This window comes from Condylura cristata, unplaced genomic scaffold, assembly GCF_000260355.1.
Source record: "Condylura cristata isolate star-nosed mole 26May11 unplaced genomic scaffold, ConCri1.0 scaffold00011, whole genome shotgun sequence".
NCBI lineage: Eukaryota > Metazoa > Chordata > Mammalia > Eulipotyphla > Talpidae > Condylura > Condylura cristata.
This window is the reverse complement of record NW_004567112.1, coordinates 17,009,696-17,029,388: the sequence shown is the minus strand read 5'-3', so window position 1 is coordinate 17,029,388 and position 19,693 is coordinate 17,009,696. Positions and strand designations below refer to the sequence as shown.

The following is a 19,693-nucleotide window of genomic DNA, read 5'->3' as shown; positions in this document are numbered from 1 at the left end:
AGAACAGGCAGATTGATGAAGTACACTGCTGAGGGGAGCAGCGGGTGGGTCAGGAGAGGTCTGCCATGCGGTCATCTCCGGGGCAGGCAGGGATCGAACTCATGTGGAAGTGGCTTAAGTTTCTTAGTGCTGTGCTTTAACCTGCTGTGCCACCAGGGAGGGCCAGGTTCTGGTTTTTATCTTTTTATTTTTAAATTTCCAAAAGGACCGATTTATTATAAAAAGGGAAAGAAAAATTAATGTTTGCATAGACACAAGTGGGCAGAACTGCCTGGATCTGTTTTTTGTTTATTAGTTAATTTTTTAAAATACTTTATTTTTACATAGAAGAACTGGGGTACAGAAGTGTGGGAGGATGAGAGGATTCACCAGAGAATATGGAGCAGAATGGGCGGATCTACTGAATACACTGCTAAAAGGAGCAGGGGGTGAAACAGGAGAGGTCTGCTGTACCATGTGGGTCAGCTCCCTGGCCTGGGACTGAACTCAGGCCACAGCAGAGGACCTTTGTAGTGGTAGCACCAAAACTTAACCCCTAGGCTACCAGGAAGTCCCTGGATCTTTTTTTTTTTTTTAATTGATTTATTTATGCACACAAGAACTGGGGTACAGGCCAGAGATGTAGGGGGTGAGAGGATTCACCAGAGCAGAGTGGGGAACAGAACAGGCATATCTACTGAAATAGACTGCTGAGGAGAGCATGGGCGGGTCAGAAGATTTCCACCATGCTATGTGGGGTCACCTCTCTGGCCAGGTATCACACACATGCTGCAGTAGCTGGTGATAGCTTGATAGCGCTGAGACTTTATCACCCCTGTGCTACCAGAGAAGTCCTGGGCCTGGTTTTTAATTTTGTGTTGTATGCTTCCACAGGAATTGAGGCATCAGACCTGTCCAGTCTGCTGGAGCAGTTTGAGAAGTCAGAAGGTGAGGGAACCTGGGTAGCTTTGCTCCAACCTGTTAACCTATCCTGTGGGCCCAACCCTTAAACGTTGTTTAAACCAAGGCGGGGAGAGGATGGAGAAGGACAGTCTCAGCCACTAGAACAGCCCCTAATTGGATTGGGAAGACAAAACTCACCTGTGACTAAGCAAGGTGGGCTGGGTGGCACAGTATGTCAGGAACTGTGAAGGAGTAGATGGATGGACATGGAATTCTAAGTTGGTTGTGTTGACATGGAGACATTTTTCTAGAGAGAACTAACTCTCAAGCTAGACCTTAATTTGATCAAGAGAGTTTGTGTGTGGTGAATAAAGGCATGAATAGAGGAAGGATTGTGTGTGGTGTTTTTGGAAGGCAGTGGATTGTTTTCTTCATACAACACTTAACAATGGATCTAGGTGCTATGGAGGACAAGTGTCCTGTTCGGATCATATTACAGTGTAATTGAGGAGAAAAACCTTGTAGATTTGGTAAAATATAAGTACAGCACAGGAGTAGGCTAGGAAATAAGTTAGATGGATCGTATGGGAACTTGTATGTTAGCCTTAGAAGTTTGGACTCTTGTCTCAGATTCAGTGAAAAGTGTGGATGTTTCTGAGCAGAAAAGAGATTGTATGATTGTTACTGAAAACAGCATCTGGGTACTTGGAAGAGAATGGATCATTGGGGATCCAAGTGAATAGATAGGCAAAATGGATTTTCCTCCTTTGGATCTCGAAGCCAGTTCTGCTGTACCTCTTCAATCTGGAACATCTGGTTGGGCTTTAAACAAGTATGATTTCTTTGCAGCCAAAAAGGAGTGCCCTCCCCCGGCTCCTGCTGACAACCTGGCTGTAGGAAACTCAGGGTAAGTATGGAGACATGAGTGAGTTACCCTACAGCTGTTGGTCAGCAGCCGGCTGGTGCTCCAGGACCATCAACTGGATGCCTCTATCACAGGGAGGTTTAGTCAGCTCTAGACTCTTTCCCTCTTTCCCATTCCCTGCTTCGCCCATCACTACTGGGCACTGTCATGGGTGGTGAGGTAGGAGGACTTATACCATCCTCTAGCTGATTTCAGTATTCCAAATGTCCTGAAGTTGCTTTTTACCTTCGGCCAGAGTCATGCCTTTAGAGATTTCTTTCTTCCAAGCTTTTTTGGTGGCGGTGATGATGTACAATAAAGTGGGGTCAGGGCTCCATTGGTCAGGGCTCCATTGACTCTTCAGAGGATACAGGCACCCGGGAGCTGCTTGTTTCCCAGTCTCTCAGCCCTGAGTGACCTTTCTGCATTTTTCATATTCATGGTATCCCATCCTGTTCTGCCATGCATGTTTGCCCTCTACACTGATTGTGGGTTGATTTGAGCTGGGCAGACAAGGCTCCTGGCTTGAAGAAGTTGGGGAGTATTCAAGGTCGACCTACCTCTGGAATTGAGTGAGACCTAACCTACACTAAGTCCCCTTTTGTGCTCAAGAAGAATGATAAGGAGTCGTTCATGCATTTCAGTCCTCTCTGCACGCACCCCTCTCCCATTGCTCTGTGAGGAAAGCAGATAAACAAGATGTTGAGGTGGCAATGAACCAGGCTTTCCCTTTTCCCCTGCCAGCAGCGTTGACACTCCCCAGGAGAAGAGACCCCTAGACCGGTTACAAGCCCCAGAACTGGCCAACGTGGCAGGTGGGTTCAGGGTGGGGAAATTGCCTTTGATTAGTTTATGTAGCAAATGTTTGTAGTGCCTGTTCTGTATTTAAGTGGGCATAGATAATGGGGGTGTAGAGATCTGACCCTTGAGATTATCACAGTCCAGAGGCAGATGTGCAAAAAATGAGCATGTTAAGTATCAGAGGTTGTATATTAAAGAAGCCTGAGTGCTTTATAATGGGCCTGAAGAGGGGCAGCCTTCAGGTCAGGTAGGCTTAGCAGGTGGGCATTCTAGGTAAATGGAGCAGCTTGAGTGAACTTAAATAAAGCTAGTCTGATAGGTTTTGGGGAATTAAGAGGTTTGATTTGGCTGCAGTTCGTGGCTGAAGAGTGGTGGGTAGAAAGTTAAAGAAGAGATCAAGCTGGAATGGTAAGGAAGTCAAATTTGGGGAACTTTGAGCACCATGTTAAGCTGTGTTTGTATTTTATACTGTACACTGAAGAAACAGTTGAAAAAGCTTTATCAAATTGTTTTTTTGGGCCCCCTCTGACAGGATTGTAGAAGGAAGTAGATGGGTATAGAGCCCAAGGTAGGAGATCATCAGATGATGATTACATGAGTCCAGGCCATGTGCAGCCCAAAAGTGAGATGGTACTGGGTAGAGGGAGTGGGTATAAGAACGGGGTAGACCAGATAGCATTGGTCATCCACTAGGTTTGGGTAGTGAGAGGCTGATGGCTTTAGGAGGACGCCACCTAATTGGGTTTCCCCAAGGTAGGGAACTTAAGGTGGGCAAAGTGGGCTGTTGCCCATTGTTGGTATACTTGGTGAGATGAGGTGGGGGTCTCCGGAGCCTATATACATAGTGTTTGGAAGTATAGAATCGGATCTCATCCTGCTATCTCAATCCTCCCTCCCCTCACAGGGCTCACCCCTCCTGCTACCCCTCCCCACCAGTTATGGAAGCCCTTGGCTGCTGTCTCACTGCTGGCCAAAGCCAAATCTCCTAAGTCCACCGCCCAGGAGGGAACCCTGAAGCCTGAAGGAGTTACAGAGGCCAAACATCCAGCTGCAACCCGCCTCCAAGAAGGGGTCCATGGCCCCAGTCCAATCCATGTGGGCTCTGGGGACCATGACTATTGTGTCCGGAGCAGGACACCCCCCAAAAAGATGCCTGCCTTAGTCATTCCAGAGGTGGGCTCCCGATGGAACGTCAAACGCCATCAGGACATCACTATCAAACCTGTCTTGTCCCTGGGCCCAGCTGCCCCAGTGCTTTCACGCACAGCTGTCTCCCAGGAACCACTTGATTACAGGACTAGCAATGAACAGGCAGATCCCTCAACCCCTTGCCTTGCCCCATCTGCCTTGATGTCCCCTGAGGCCTCGCCCTGCCGGAATGACACTAGGACTCTCTCTGAGCCCTCAGCCAAGCAGCGGTCAGTGCGCTGTTACCGAAAAGCCTGCAGGTCAGCCAGCCCCTCAGGTGGGGCCTGGCAGGGCCGCCGTGGCCGCAGCAGCCGTTCTGTCAACTCTGGGTCCAACAGGACCAGCGAAGCATCTTCTTCCTCATCCTCATCGTCGTCTTCCTCATCCCGATCTCGGTCCAGGTCCCTCTCCCCCCCACACAAGAGGTGGCGAAGGTGAGCTCTGAGGGTTTGTTAGGTCCTCTCCGCTTCGGAAGTTCATGTACTCTTCTCTGGTTACTTTTGAGAACTTTTGCAATTTGAGTTTGGTATTTTCAGGCACCGAGACTTCCATTTCTGTCTGGCTTTTATCTTCTTTCCCTTTCCTAGATCCTTAAGACAACAGGCTTGAGAAGATAGTTTCTATTTCCTGTTGGAACTTGGGGTACCCCTGAGGTCTCAGGTTCCTTGAGACCTGTGTTGGGGAAACTACTAGGGTTTGATCTTGACCGTGTTGATTGCTTTGCATAGTGTGCCAGTCCTCATTTTTGTTAATTGTGCTGGGAAGATGGGACAGTGGGCTGTTAATGATGAACAGTCTTTTCATCTTGTTGAGGTAAGAATCTGGAGCGTTTGCTTAGGAGCTCACTGTGGCCGCTCCTGTTTTTTGGCAGTACCTTTTCTTAATAATAGACCCAAATTTTCCCACTTAGTAAAGAATTCTTGTTTTTTGTTTGCTTAAAGATTTATTTATTTGTGCATACAGTACTGGGGTACAGGCCAGAGGTGCAGGGGCAGTGAGAGGATTCACCAGAGACAGAGTGGGGAGCAGAACAGGCAGACCGATAAAGTACACTGCTGAGGGGAGCTGTGGGCACATCAGGAAAGGTCTGCTGCACCATGTGGGTCATGTCCGGGACTGGGAATCAAATTCACATAGAAGAAGCTGTGGCTCGTTTGCAGTGCTGCACTTTAACCCGTTGTACCACCAGGGAGAGCTGAAGAATTCTTGTTTTTTTGACAGTGAAGCGTATCTTCATTAATCACCCCTATTGTTTGTTTAGCACAGTCATGTCCACTTTATGCCATGGTCATAAGTATCCTTTGAGACATGTTAAGGGAGCCAGGAACCTGGAGACCCAGGCCTGGCCCCCCACTAGTTGTAAGATGCAGGGCCCAGCTCTTTCTCTTTCTGAGTCTCCATTTACTTTCCTTCCTTCTGATGTGGAAGATACTTTTTTCAGTTTTTTGATTGCATAATTGAAAATAATTATGATCTGTGCTCAAACATTCTTTAAGACATTCTAGATACATCTAAAGTTTGTGAGGACTTCAATTTGATTGTCTGTGAAGAGTTCTTCTAGACTTCCTCAGCTTTGTTTTTGGTCTTGAGCTTCCTGATGAGGGTGGGGGTGGTGGAGACCAAGGTGAGGTAAGTGGAAAACAGCTTCTTCACTCCTAGCATGATTGAATGTCCCTTCATTCTTCAGGTCTAGTTGCAGTTCCTCTGGGCGATCCCGAAGATGTTCTTCCTCTTCCTCCTCCTCCTCCACCTCTTCAGCTTCCTCCTCTTCATCATCCAGCTCCCGAAGTCGGTCTCGGTCTCCGTCCCCCTGTCGGAGAAGTGATAGGAGACGGCGGTAAGTATTGTGTTCAGGTAGTCAGTGCATCTGGGATGCAAGTGTCTGAGAGTCTGAGTCTTGAGTTGTCTAATGTCTTAGTGACTGATGACACCCTTTCTTGTCAGGTACAGCTCTTATCGTTCACATGATCATTACCAAAGGCAGAGAGTGCTGCAGAAGGAGCGTGCAATAGTGAGTAAAGGAATAGGATCCTGGGAAGAGAGGGGACTTGCCTCTGAGCAATAAACTCAGAGCTGTCTAAGGCTGATGCCTAGGCTTATGGTATGTTGATTTTTTCTTGACTTAAAATAGGAAGAGAGAAGAGTGGTCTTCATTGGAAAGATACCTGGACGCATGACTCGGTCAGAGCTGAAACAGAGGTTCTCTGTTTTTGGCGAGATTGAAGAGTGCACTATTCACTTCCGTGTCCAAGGGTAAGATTGAATCCTCAATTTAGAAGGGCCTTTTTGCTCAGGTGTGCTGGGCATTGTGGCACACCTTCACTGTTGCAAAGGGCTGGCCATTTGGGGAATGAACTACCTCAGTTTCTCTTTATACCCTGGCATGTGCCCAGATAGCCATGCTAGCTCCTGCCTCACCCTCCCCACCAGTGACAACTATGGCTTCGTTACTTACCGCTATGCTGAGGAAGCATTTGCAGCCATCGAGAGTGGTCACAAGCTGAGGCAAGCAGATGAACAGCCCTTTGATCTCTGCTTTGGGGGCCGCAGGCAGTTCTGCAAGAGAAGTTACTCTGATCTTGGTGAGTGGAGGTTATACCACTTCTCCCCAGAAGGGTTCCCAAACTGATGAGAGTGGGATGAAACTTGTCTTCATCTGACATAAGAACCTAGGGGGAGGGCTGAAAGAACTGGGCTCTCCTATCTGACTTAAAATCAGGACTGTTTTAGCTGCACCCATTATTGGGATGGGAGATGGCTGGGCATTGTGGTTGTGAGGAGATGTGAGGACCTTGTGGTTGGGAAGTGTGGTCAGAGACTTTGATTGTTTGTCTCTTTCTACCTTTATAGACTCCAACCGGGAAGACTTTGACCCTGCTCCTGTAAAGAGCAAATTTGATTCCCTTGACTTTGACACATTATTGAAACAGGCCCAGAAGAACCTCAGGAGGTAACCCTGGGCCCTTCTCCCCCTCTCCCTTTTCTTCGGAGGTGTGCAACCTCCTCCACCCCTCTCCCCCACTTGGGGAGAGAGCTGCTAGTGAGGAGATGACTGTTTTATAAAGAAATGGAAAAAAGTGAAATAAAAAAATGTGTTAAATCAGATTTTTTTAAAGGGGTATCTCTTTTTTTTATAACAGGCATTGAAATATTAATCTGTATTCCTATGTAACATGGATGGGGCTGCGGTGTTCGCCCAGTGTTTGGAATATCTAAGTCACTATGCAGACTAATAAAGATGAACTAGAAAGAATTCCAAAGTGCTGCTGTGCTTCTTTCTATGGTGCTAGGTGCCATGCACACTCACTTTTTCCTCTCGACACAGTCAACACAGTCAAGAACATGCATATTCATTGAGTCCCTAGGACCTCTCCTGTCACGGTGCAAAATCCTTCTGGATTTGAAACTTGATTCCTTAATTGTGTGTTATCAGTGAAGTCAGTAATCTTGGGCAGTGCTTCTCAAACTCTAAAAGGGCATTGAATCATCTAGAGCTCTTTAGAATGCAGAGGCTGACTTGTAGACCCGGGCCAGAGATTCTGAATTTCAAACAAGGAAAGGCTGGGATCCCAGGAAGAAATTCTATTATCAAGAACCTAGAGGAAGCTCACATCTGTTCTAAATAAAGATTTTCTAAACTGAGACTTGTGTGTGCATGTATTGTTTTAGTGTGAACTTAGCACATCGGTGCTTCAGTGTTTAAAGAATAAATGCATGTCGCTAGACCTCTTTGGGTAAGAAGGAGACAAAGGAGTTTATAGAGGGGAGTGCCTGTGTTGAGAAAGGCAAAGGATATTTATGTCCCCTATGAGGATGCTCTTTCTTCCTGAGGGACCAAGTAGTCAGGAAGTGGATAGTATTAAAGGGGTCACTGCCTGCTAATGTGAGCTGAACTATGACAGAATTTGGGATTGGCAGGTCTGGGCCTTGATACAAAGGGAGAGGCAACAGTTGAGTTTTCTAGTTCTCCATAGGCAAAGTTAACAGTGTGGTTGGATTCTACCCAGGAAATAGAAGGGTTATTTTAAGAATGTGGGTTGAAGATATGCTCCTGTGTCATTCAGGTTTCTCTTCATGGAACTTACCCAAAGCTGAAGTGAGGGAATGGGTTGTTTCACTGGGAAGAAGCACTGCACATGGAGAGACAGTTAGGGGGATCAAAACCCCACTGCCCACGGATGATAATCTGAGGGCCCTCTGTAGTGGATCCTGGAAGGTGTATGTTAAGATAGGGCCTCTCCGTGCAGAAGGTAGGGAAGATGAGTTCTGGGAAATCCACTGGCTACGCCAATGGGGGCGGACGGGAGAGATGGCCCTAGTCTGGAGAGGCCAAAGACAGTTTGCATCTGGCGGTTCACTCATCACCAAATTTCAGCCCGGACGCGGAAAGGCCTGAGTTTTCCCGCCACGACTGGGGGCGTGACCCCTAACGTCAGGGCTCCGCCTTCACAAAGTGGCGGACGGCGGGCTCCGCCCTCACCAACATGGCGACACTCCTGGGACCGGAAAGAGCTTATAGAAGAATTCGCTTTGACCCTCCCTGTTGGCGCGGTGGAGGCGGGGCTGCCCTATAGCGTGTGCCCGCCCCTTCCGCCGTGCGCGGTGGCGTCATGGGCGCGCCCCACCTCTCCGGGTTCCTGGGTTTCCTGAGTCGAGCGCGTCTGCGACGGTAGTGACGTGTGTTGCCCGAAGGATGGCGGACGCCGGCTTGCGCCGCGTGGTTCCCAGCGATCTGTACCCCCTCGTGCTCGGCTTTCTACGGGATAACCAGCTGTCGGAGGTGGCCAATAAGTTCGCCAAGGCAACGGGCGCTGTGAGTCCTGGGCTTGGGTTCACGGACTGGGCTGGAATGACTAAAGGGCTCGGGCCCTGGTATGCCCAGGTTTCTTGGTGGGTAGGTCTGTGGGGTCCGCCAGCCCAGTGTCTGCGGCGGCTTTGTGCGAGCTGTTGACTGTGACCTGAGAAAACTTGGAGTCGGCACTCCCTCTTAGCAGAGGTGGGTCGGGTCCCCTTGCTGATTTTGTTGAGTGGCACCGCAGCGGCGGTCGCGTGGGACCCTCGTGGCCACGGTCACGTGGCAGGCTGAGTGCTGCGCGGAGGGAGCGCCGAGTCCCACGCGAGGCTTGGGAGGCTCCTGGTTCCTTCCTTGGGCTTTACATTTGACCTTAACTCCCAAGTGTATTTATCGGGCACTTGAACATAAATAGCATTGCTTTAGAAATGAGGGCTGGAATTTTCATTCGTAAAGAAGGGTTAGGGACAGGTTTCCGCTTCCAGTTAATACCGAAGCGGGACTGAGCATTGTAGCCTACTAAGCCAGCATGATAGTGAGCTTGGATTTTTGACGAATCAAACAAGTTTCCTTTTGGGATGGGACAACTTGCTTGACCTAAGTCTTTTTCTGTTTATGCGGGGGTGCCACACACTTCATAGGATTTTGAGAGTTTCAGTAACATATCCATAGCCATAATCCGAGTCACTTGCCCAGGAAGCTGCAGTAAGTGAAAGCTGTTATAGTTATGATAGCATAGGGTGTTTCAAACACAGTGAAAGGAAGATAAGCAGGCATGTGAAAGGTTTGGAATCTACATCTCAAGAAGAGTAGACATGACTGTATGGGAAAACTACTTGAGAGAAGGTAGGACAGAATGGCGGTCTTTGGCAGTATTATATTACTCTTTGACTAAGAAGATAGGCTTGTCGCTTGTGACTGAATCGGGCTGCAAAAAGAGAGAATCAGATCAATCTCAGAAAGCTTGAGAATAGTTTGCCATGTGATCTGGTAGTTACTTTTCATAAAGTAACTGTTTTTGAATTAATTTGTAAGTATCTCCACAACGAACTGGGTGGAATGAAGCCTTTCAAAAAAAATTAAGATTTATTTCTTTATGCATACAAGAACTGGGGGTATAAGCAGGGGTGGGGGTGGTGAGAGGATTCACCAGACAGAGTGGAAAGAACAGGCAGATCTACTGAAATCCACTGTTGAGGGGAGCAGCCAGCGGCTGGTCAGGAGTGGATCAGGAAAGGTCTGCCATGCCATGGCCGGGTCAGCTCCCTGGCTCATAGTGCTGCACTTTAATCTGTTGCACCACCAGGGAGGGCCCTCAATTCTTTTTGTTACAAAAGCTAATCTTTGTGTGTGCCTTCACGGGCATCATCACTTATCTTCTCAACAACTTTATAAGATGTAGAATTAGAATTTCAGAGAGGAAAAAAGTTTTAGATTAATTTGCTCAGGATTACATAGTAATAACTGGCAGAGGTGAGTATTACAGCCACACTGAGTACACTATAATTAATGTCTGGCCATTTTGGGGCATCAGTCTCTAAGTGTGACTAATAGTTGAATGTGATTTTTAATTGAATATATGACCTAAGCTTTTTACCAGTCTTTGCTGGGAGCTGATTTCCAATGATTTAGTACCATAAATCACGTTGTATCAAACACTCTTGCATAAATGTCTAATGGAGGAGGATAACTAGTATATGATACTTTGCTAAAGCAAAAAAAAAACAAAAAACAAAAAAAACTTTTTTTTTTTAAGCATTAAAGTTTTTGGTAATAAGATTGATGGGGGAGGGGAAAGAGATAGAAAGTGCCCAGAAGTATAGGAATTATCCAAGTTTTTTTATAATTATCCAAGTTTTTTTTTTATAAAATTGGGAAATAATATTAAACAGTGTTTATCTCCTAATTTATGCAAAAAGGTTTTTTGAAAATGTAACAGTTATACCAAAGATGGCACAAATAAAGTGTATCATTTTTACTGACTGAGAATAGCAAAATCTGATATAACTTAGAACAGCCAGGATGAAGTTTTCTCACTCAGTTCCTTCTCTTTTCTTTTATAGACCCAGCAGGATGCCAATGCCTCTTCCCTCTTGGACATCTATAGCTTCTGGCTCAAGTAAGCCTACCCTGTACCACTATGGCTGTATTTTCCTCTCAGATGGATTGGGTTATATTTAGTTTGGGAACTTCTCATCTCATCTACCTCAGCAGGTCCACCAAGGCCCCAAAGCGGAAGTTACAAGCAAATGGACCTGTAGCTAAGAAGGCTAAGAAGACCTCATCCAGTGACAGCAGTGAGGACAGCAGCGAGGAAGATAACACTCAAGGACCTCCAGCTAAGAAAGTTGGTAAGGCCAGGCCGGGAATTGGGATTAGTGGCCCCAGGAAAAGGAGTTATAGCCTGTCTGTACCACGTGGGTGATTCTTACTCTGGGCCTGTGCTTTTGTTCAGCTGTACCTGCCAAGCGGGCCGGTGTGCCTCAGCATCCTGGAAAGGGTGCAGCCAAAGCATCTGAAAGCAGCAGTGAAGAATCCAGTGATGATGAGGAGGAGGACAAAAAGAAAAAGCCTGTTCAGGTTTGCAGCTTTGGGGAGGAAAGGGGGTTGCTTAAGGAACTGGAAAGAGGAAACCTAAAGTCTAATCTCATAGTGTATGACCAAGAGATGTGTTCGAAAGGTGATTGTAAGGAAGAAAGTCTGAACTTTTAGAGAGGCGATGGAAATGTGAAGTCTGGAAAGGATATGTGCAGTTGGAGTTGAGCTCTCAGTCTAGAGGAAATTCATCCCAATCTGCTTCCACAGAGGTGGTGAGTTTCTCTGGGAAAATGTCTAAGACTCCAAGAGAAGACTGATTTGTAGGTGTTAGGGACTTTCGCATGGAATGACAGAGACAGGATCAGTATCTTAAAAGGGTGAGCTTTTTTGTTTTAGGAGCTTATTGCTTTTTTCTATATTGGCTTTTCCTAGCTGTTGGGTCTCTGGATGCAATTAATTCTACTCTTTGTATGCTTTCTTACAGAAAGTAGCTAAGCCCCAAGCCAAGGTGGTCAAAGTTCCTCCGAAGAATAAGGCGGCTGAGAGTTCTGATTCTGACTCTGACTCAAGTTCAGAGGATGAGGCACCAAAGAACCAGAAGCCAAAGACGACACCTGTAACAGTTAAAGCTCAGGCAAAAGCCTCAGTCAAACCAGGTACTGTATCTGGTGCTGAGACGCCAGCGTGGGGTCCAGTGTGTCCACGCTGTCTAGGGAGGTGACCCACATGGCGCGGCAGACCTCTCCTGACTTACCCACTGCTCCCCTCAGCAGTGTATTTCAGTCAGCCTGCCCATTCTGCTCCCTACTCTGTCTGGTAAGTTCTCTCACCCCCCACATCTCTGGCCTGTACCCCAGTTCTTGTGTTCATAAGTCGATAAATAATTTAAAAAATCATAATTAAGGGCTACTAACTAGAGAAATAGTTTGCAGCAAGGGAAAGTCCTATAAATTTGGCATTTTTAGTTGCATTTCACAGAATTGTATGTCCCTACAATTCTGTGACCATTTACATATGTATTCTTTGTGCCTTTCACTACCACTTTTTCTTTTCTACTCCCTACACTTTCATCCCATTGAACAAATGAAGATTTTTTTCTGTAATTGTCTAGTCACGAAGGTTATATTATGATTTATAGGAGCTTCTCATAATGGAAGTTGGAATGAAAGACTTAAGAGAACATACTTAACATGATTGCAGTGTGTTGTTTCTTAAAAGATAGTTTTTGTATATTCTTAGAATTAGGAAGGAAAATTCTCATTTGCCATAGTAAACTAGTTCCCTTCATGCAGGTTCTAAAGGCAAGATAATTGATAGACCCCTATATTCTGCACTAGACAGAAGTATATAGGTAGAATCCTGTATTCTGGGAAGGCAGTTTTTATGGTCCTTTTTTTTTTATTATTGAAGGTTTATTTTATTTATGCATATAAGAGCTGGGGTGCTGGCATTTATGCATATAAGTGCGGGTTGCTGGGTGGGGAGGGTTGTGAGAGGGTTTAACCAGAGACAGAGTAGGCAGATAAACTGAAACACACTTCTTAGGGGATCAGTGTGTAAGACAGGAAAGGTCTGCTGTGCCACAATTGTCAGCTCCCTGGCCAGGGATCAAACTTGGTAATAGCAGCTGATAGTATCATAGTCCTGTGGTACAGCCCCTTTTGCTACCAGAGAGGCCCTCTTTAAAGTCCTTTAGTTCTTTGGTACGCTATACAGGAATTCTTTTTTCTTAGGTATTCCAGCTCGGACAGCACCCAAAGTAGCCAATGGCAAAGCAGCTAGCAGCAGCAGCAGCAGCAGCAGCAGCAGCAGCAGCAGTGATGACTCAGAGGAAGAGAAGGCAGCAGCCACTGCTAAGAAGGTTTGGGCCATAACTTCTACCAGGGAAAAAGTGATGGGGGTGGGAGGATGTCTCCTTTCCCCTGGCATGATTGGCTGGGTCAGCAGTTTCTTGTAGTTAGCTGATTTTCTTGGTGTGATGCAGGCTATGCCTAAAAAGCAGGCTGTCGTGAAGGCCCCAGTGAAAGCAGCTGCTGCCCCTACGCAAAAGAGTTCCAGCAGTGAGGACTCCTCCAGTGAAGAAGAGGAAGAAGAGCAGAAAAAACCTGTGAAGAAAAAGCCAGGTGACCACATGGGGAGTCAGCCTGCCTGCCTGTGTGACCAGCGCCTGGTTATAAGAGAAGCTCTGCACTTACCACGTGGACCGCTCAGTGGTCCACTATGACAGCAAATGTCTCCAGGGAAAAAAGCAAACTGCATTACCTTTTATAACTTAGATTGGGAAACAAGTCCACATTCTACTATATTGTTTTTTAGAAATGTGGAAGGGGAATTAAGCCCCATTTCTCAAAGGTGGGTGGTATCAAAAAAATTTGTTCATATTTTAAGAACATCATATTGTCCGTTGTCTCTTTTAAACAGGACCCTATAGTTCAGTCCCCCCGCCTTCTGGTCCCCCACCCAAGAAGTCCCTAGGAACCCAGGCTCCCAAGAAAGCTGCAGAGAAGAACCAGCCGGTGGAGAGTAGTGAGGACAGCAGTGATGAGTCTGGTGAGTTATCACCATTGGTAAGGGGGCCTGGGAGTGTGTGTGGAACAAGGAAGACAAATCCTGTTGCTGTTTTTTATCGAAACAAGACAGGGCTTCATATCTTCTTTTGAATTGCTCTTGGTTGGGTTGGGACTCTTTACCCAACCTAATGCCATAGGTTCTCTCCAGATTCAAGTTCTGAAGAAGAAAAGAAACCCCCAGCTAAGGCAGGCATGACAAAAGCAGCTGCTAAACCAGTTCCAGCAAAGAAGGCAACAGAGAGCTCTTCAGACAGCTCAGGCAAGGCATTCCGCGACCCTCCGGGCAATGGGATACTCGCTCCCTTGGGTAGGCTAATCCAGGGGATCCTCTCAGTCTGATTGGGTAGGTGTTCATTCTGTCCTTTCTGTCTAGATTCGGACAGTTCTGAGGATGAAGCTCCTGCCAAGCCAGTCAGTACCTCTAAGAGTCCTTCAAGTAAACCAGCTGCTACTCCCAAGCAGCTTGCAGCTAAACCAGCCATAACTCCCAAGCAGCCTGCGGCCAGTGGCCAGAAGCCTCTGACTAGAAAGGCCGATAGCAGCTCCAGTGAGGAGGAGAGCAGTTCTAGTGAGGAGGAAGTAGAGACAAAGAAGACTGTGGCCACCCCTAAGGCTACCCCTAAGGTGGCAGCCAAAGCAACGCCATCTCTGCCCACCAAACAGGCCTCTCAGGGTGGTGAGGATAGCAGCTCTGACTCGGATAGCTCCAGCAGCGAGGAAGAGGAAGAAGAGAAGACATCTAAAACCCCAGCTAAAAAGAAGCCACAGAAGGCAGCAGGAACTATAACTCCATCCAAGCCAGCCTCCAAAAAGAAAGTAAAGGCTGGGAGCGACAGCAGTTCTTCCTCTGATGACTCCAGTGAAGAGGAGGAAGAGGAGAAGCCCAAAGGCAAGAGCACTCCACGACTACAAACCCCCAAAACCAATGGTACCTCTGTGCTGACTGCCCAGAATGGTAAAGCAGATAGGAACAGTGAGGAAGAGGAGGAAGAAAAGAAAAAGGCAACAGTGGCAGTCTCCAAGCCAGGTCTGTATCTGAAGAACCTACTTCTAGGGTTCCCCCTACATAATGATGGGCTGAGGGAGGCGACCCATGACTAGACTTCTAGTTGTAGACTTTGAATATGGAAGCTTGGGAGAAACAAACGGAACCTGAACTCTGAGTCTGCTTTTTTGTAGGTTCAGGAAAGAAGCGGAAGCAGAATGAGGCTGCCAAGGAAGCCAAGGAGGCGGATACTCCTCAAGCCAAGAAGATAAAGCTTCAGACCCCCAACACATTTCCCAAAAGGAAGAAAGTAAGTTGTCTAAATTTTCTCTCAGCTAACCTTTGAAAAGTGGAAAGGAAAATCTGGATCATCTTGACTGTTTGCGGCCTGGCTTGGCACATGTACACATATTTATAGTCATGGGGCTTTTCTGTTAAGTGGCCAAGCCTCCATCCTTAATTTCCTACTTCATTCTCTAGGGAGAAAAAAGGGCATCGTCCCCATTCCGGAGAATCAGGGAGGAGGAAATTGAGGTGGATGCCCGAGTAGCAGATAACTCCTTTGATGCCAAGGTAAAGAGAGTAAAGAAGGGGTGTTCATTCTGGAGGGGGTGCGGGTGGTAGAAGAAAAAGCAGCTTTTGGCTCAGGTTGGTGAAAAGTTCTCTGGGTTCAGGTTGCCTTGAGCAGGACGAAGAAAGATATAGGACCCTGGTGATATCTGTTAACAACCACTTCTCTCTACTTACCAGCGAGGTGCAGCCGGGGACTGGGGAGAGCGAGCCAATCAGGTTCTGAAGTTCACGAAAGGCAAATCCTTCCGTCATGAGAAAACCAAGAAGAAGCGGGGTAGCTACCGGGGAGGCTCCATCTCTGTCCAGGTCAATTCCATTAAGTTCGACAGCGAGTGACCTCTGAAATGGCCGACAAAGCAGGGATGAATATCAGAGACCACTTACTTTTCCCAGCTGACCTGGGAGCCCTTGGCTGTTAGAGCGGAGTGTTGAGGACAGCAATTTAGAATAGGTCCGAAGACATTGCATCATAACATCTCTGGTCTTTTTCTGTGTTCTGTAGTTTTGTACAGATTTGTTTTTGAGTGTTGAGTAACAAGGACAAGGCAAGGGGAATGGGAGTGTTATTTTTTTTTTAAGGAAATTCATTTTAGTTGTCACTCTCTCCCTGTTCACTGAGATATTTGTATATTTTATATTAAATCATTTCCTATTGATTTTTGTTGTGATTTTTAGAAGTGGGTTCCCACAGATAAAATCCTAGCTGTTGCTCAAGACATACTAAAGGTCATCTGTGAATTTGTCCAACTGGTGAATTATGCCTGTGTGAGTACACAGGTCCACACCTCATCCCTCCTACCTCCTGTTTAGGGGTGAAGAGTGGTTAATCCATGTGTCCATGAAGCATGCACTCTGTTGTTCATCCTTATTCATTGGTTCTAAGTCTGAGGTTTTCAGCCAGTATGGGTTTACCTACTTTTTTGGGTCACTGTTTTATTGTAGGCAAAATTCTGGTATGGTGTGAATGTCATGGGTCTGTTAGAATAGCTTATTTTTTGCAATTTTACCATGTGTATCTGCGACACATTTGGTTTTTTGTAATTTGAAAGCAAATTTTTCTATCGTTCAAAGATTTTGTAATGACTTAACACTTAACTAGTGTTGAGTACTAAATTGAGTATGGCTCCTTTTTTTTTTTTTTGGTACATTTTAGAGTACAAAATTGTGTTAATTTAATCTGAAAAGCACATATCACTTGATATTTCTGTGTCGATAGGAGCGATGACACAAAATTGGTCTCATTAATTCCTAAATGGCTGGGATTCAATGCTTAAAGAAGTTAAAGAAGAAAAACTTAATTAAAACCTCAATTTTCCATAGTTAGATTACAATAGTCTGGTGAATTTAGACGTAACCTGTGTCTGTACTAGTAGAGGTGGGAAGAACCTTTATGAAGTATATTATCAATAAAACTGGAGAGGGTCTGAGAGAGCATCCTAACAGGAAAATTGTGTTTTGTAATTGGTGTGTGGGAGCAATTGATGTGCCCTCTTTAGAGCCTTGACTGTCAGCCATAGTGGAGGTAACAAATGAGCAGAGACGGGACTCCTAGGCCAAGCAGATTGATGTAAAGCTGTAGAAGAGTTGGCAGTGCTCAGCCAGAGCAAAATGTGGAGGAAACAGTCAAGTGTGGAAGCAAGGCTATCCCTGTGGTGGGAGGATGTGCTCTGGCTTCATGGCTGAGGTATGTGGTCTTAAGATGAGTTTCCTTGATTTGAGTTCCATACTCTGAGTAACCTGATAATACCCGAGTTTTCCTTGTAACTGCCTCTGGGAAGAAAATGCGCTGTTCATGCTGACATAAATATTTAAGTCTGCATGGTAAAACTTAAACCTCTTACTACAAAATAATAAATTGCTGGTTTATAATGTGTCTTGGGATTTTTATTGTGAGCCTGAGCCCCTCCTACTTTGAAGGGGGTGGGGGCTAGTAGACAGTCTGACAGCCACAGGAGCTGGCAGCTACAGGAGAGGTGGGAAGGAATGTGCATGTGGTCGTTTAACACCTCTGGGTGACAAAAGGGGTAATGAGGCAAAGTAGGGCAGTGGAAAAGTAGTGATAGTAGCTTTTCCCCCAGAGTAGGGGGGGAAATGCCCCCGAGAGCTTTTGAGAGCAGTGGAGAGTCCCCAGAATCTCTATAAAAAAGAAACTAGCACCCTAGCAACCGTCTCCTCCCTATAACTCCCCTGCTGTCAGGAGTCGCTTGCAGTAAACTGAGGCTTGCTAATCTTCAGTCTGGTATGTCAGTTGTTTGAATGCAGGAGCCCATTTGATTACAATAGGACCATCTTGGGTGTCGGATAAAGGACTGGGGACGAGATCTGAACTCTTTATAGCCTTCTTGGAAGCAGCTTGCTGGCCTTTCTTGGCCTTAAATTTGCCAGGCAATAACCTAGCCTCTGTTTATTTTTTGTTGTAAAGATTTATTTATGCATACAAGAACTGGGGTACAACCAGAGGTGTGGGGTGTGAGAGGATTCACCAGAGACAGTGGGGAACAGAACAGACAGATCTACTGGAATAACACTAGTGAGGGCAGCAGCAGGCGAGACAAGAGGGGTCTGTCACGCCTTGTGGGTCACCTCCCTGGCCAGGGATTGAACTCATGCTGCAGTGGCTGTGGCTAGCTTTGTAGTTCGTGCTTTTACTTGTTGCGCCTTCAGGGAGGGCCTTCATGCTTTCATTTTAAATCATGCTTTTGAAATCCAGTAATGTGGGACATTACTGGTGGTACAAGGGGTTAAGTCTTAGCACTATGAAGTGCAGTTTGAATTTGATCTGGATTCCTCTACAAGCCATATTGTCTGCTACTGGGTTTCAAGTAACAGGTCACCTTTCACAGGTAACAAGGACAGGCTATAGGTCAGAAGAGCCTCCCCTAACCACTCTCCAGAATTAAGTGGTCTCAAATGAGGGCCTAGGGCCTATGTTTTAATCATCTCTGCGTCCTAAGTGTCTCACCGAAGGTCTTGTCTAGTCATGTGGGAGCACATGGCACAGCAGACCTCTCCTGTCTCACCCACTTCTCCCCACAGCAGTGTTCCACTCCCCAGACTGGTGAGTCCTCTCACCCCTATTCCCTGCACCTCTGATCTACATCCCAGCTCTTGTATGCATAAATAAATTTTAAAAGATAAAGTCCAGTAATGTACAGTGTAAATTAAATTTTTATCTCAGCCCTGTTTCCTAAGACTTTAATTCTTGTGCCTACTGACAGATAAATATGCCATCTTAGCCATTTTACTGTCCAATAATGTTATTGAAGTTGTATAACAAGTCTATAAGATGTGTCTGTGTTGCACAGCTGAAATTCTGCCCATCAAGCACTAATTTCCCATCACCCCAGCCATCTCTGTTTTCTGTGATACTTGGTAAATGGAGCAGTAGAGTATTTCTTCTATAATCCCCTAAAAGTTTATCCATATTGTAGTAGCATGTGACAGGGTTTCCTTTTTCAAAGCTGTGTAATAATCCTTAATTTATAACCCACATACACATTTAGTTAGTGTGTTCTAAGTATGGCCAGCCTTGTACCCTATTCAATTGGATTAATATTTAATGATTTGTAAATTGTTCTTGATCTATTAAGAGATTAACTGTGAATTGCAAATATTTGTTTTTTAGGTATTTTCATCTTAAAATTAAATAAAACACTGATTTTTTTTCCTCCTTAAAATAGATAAATAATTTGTAAGCTGTTTATTGTTTGCAGCTGTGGCTTTTTATTTTGCATTATATAACACTTCACAATTTTGTTGGCTTGCTTAATTTAATACGCATTTCTCCTTTGGCCTTGCAAAGCTGAATATGATATGTACATACATACATCATATGTGTGTATGTATGTGTGTGCACCTTCATGAAAGGAGAAATTTTCCAGTGGAGAAGATGCCCTTTAGGTGAATCAAGTGGAGGATGTTTAGGAGGTAGAGACAATATAACACTGCGTGTTTAATGGTAATGACTTTTCTTTTTTATAAATATAACAGTTTATTTTTACATAATTTTGTACATTTTTTTTTTCATCTCAATTGTAATCCCCATGGGGGTTTCCCATCACCGAGTCACCCATGTGCCGTCACCACAGCCCTGTCCACTTCTTCCCCCCTACCCTTCTGGCAATGACTTTCTGTACCCTAGTCAGGAATTAGTACTTTCTTTCATCTACCTGATCATGTTTGGGGATTAACAGTCCAAAACAATGCTTCTGTCAACAATTCAGGGCCCTCCCTGGTGGCACAGCGGTTAAAGCACAGCACTAAGAAGCTACTGCAACCTCTGCAGTACAAGTTTCATCCCTGGCCCTGGAGGTGACCCACATGGTATGGCAGACCTTTCCTGACCCACTCGTTGCTCCCCTCAGCAGTGTATTTCAGTACATCTACCTGTTCTGCTTCCACTCTGTCTTCGGTGAATCCTCTCACCCCCAGCACCTTGGCCTGTACCCCAGTTCTGTATG

General features: G+C 45.8%; 2 protein-coding genes across 6 annotated transcripts in view; both read left to right on the top strand.

The window, feature by feature from the left end:
* PPRC1 (peroxisome proliferator-activated receptor gamma, coactivator-related 1) overlaps nucleotides 1-7,021 on the top strand; it is a 15,754-nt gene extending 8,733 nt beyond the window's left edge. For 2 of the 4 annotated variants that reach the window (XM_004680496.2, XM_012723840.1), the window contains 9 exons: nucleotides 874-927; nucleotides 1,732-1,789; nucleotides 2,531-2,601; nucleotides 3,492-4,209; nucleotides 5,463-5,612; nucleotides 5,720-5,786; nucleotides 5,907-6,028; nucleotides 6,206-6,357; nucleotides 6,626-7,021. In XM_004680496.2, the coding sequence (XP_004680553.1) occupies nucleotides 874-927; nucleotides 1,732-1,789; nucleotides 2,531-2,601; nucleotides 3,492-4,209; nucleotides 5,463-5,612; nucleotides 5,720-5,786; nucleotides 5,907-6,028; nucleotides 6,206-6,357; nucleotides 6,626-6,729 (1,496 nt within the window). In that variant the 3' untranslated portion in view covers nucleotides 6,730-7,021. The remainder of the gene's footprint in view (nucleotides 1-873; nucleotides 928-1,731; nucleotides 1,790-2,530; nucleotides 2,602-3,491; nucleotides 4,210-5,462; nucleotides 5,613-5,719; nucleotides 5,787-5,906; nucleotides 6,029-6,205; nucleotides 6,358-6,625) is intronic. The other 2 variants (XM_012723838.1, XM_012723839.1) reach the window with 2 other exon arrangements.
* Nucleotides 7,022-8,428: 1,407 nt separating this feature from the next.
* On the top strand, nucleotides 8,429-17,106 carry NOLC1 (nucleolar and coiled-body phosphoprotein 1). Of its 2 annotated transcripts, none has more exons than XM_012723910.1 (13): nucleotides 8,429-8,588; nucleotides 10,631-10,686; nucleotides 10,782-10,918; nucleotides 11,023-11,147; nucleotides 11,590-11,761; nucleotides 12,839-12,966; nucleotides 13,090-13,228; nucleotides 13,527-13,655; nucleotides 13,824-13,934; nucleotides 14,049-14,702; nucleotides 14,855-14,970; nucleotides 15,141-15,233; nucleotides 15,411-17,106. In XM_012723910.1, exons 1-13 carry the CDS (start codon nucleotides 8,469-8,471, stop codon nucleotides 15,567-15,569), a joined length of 2,139 nt encoding a protein of 712 aa, XP_012579364.1. In that variant the 5' UTR covers nucleotides 8,429-8,468; the 3' UTR covers nucleotides 15,570-17,106. The 2 variants fall into 2 exon arrangements, with proteins under 2 accessions (XP_012579364.1, XP_012579363.1); XM_012723909.1 differs by having other exon boundaries at nucleotides 10,779-10,918.
* Nucleotides 17,107-19,693: the final 2,587 nt, after the last annotated feature.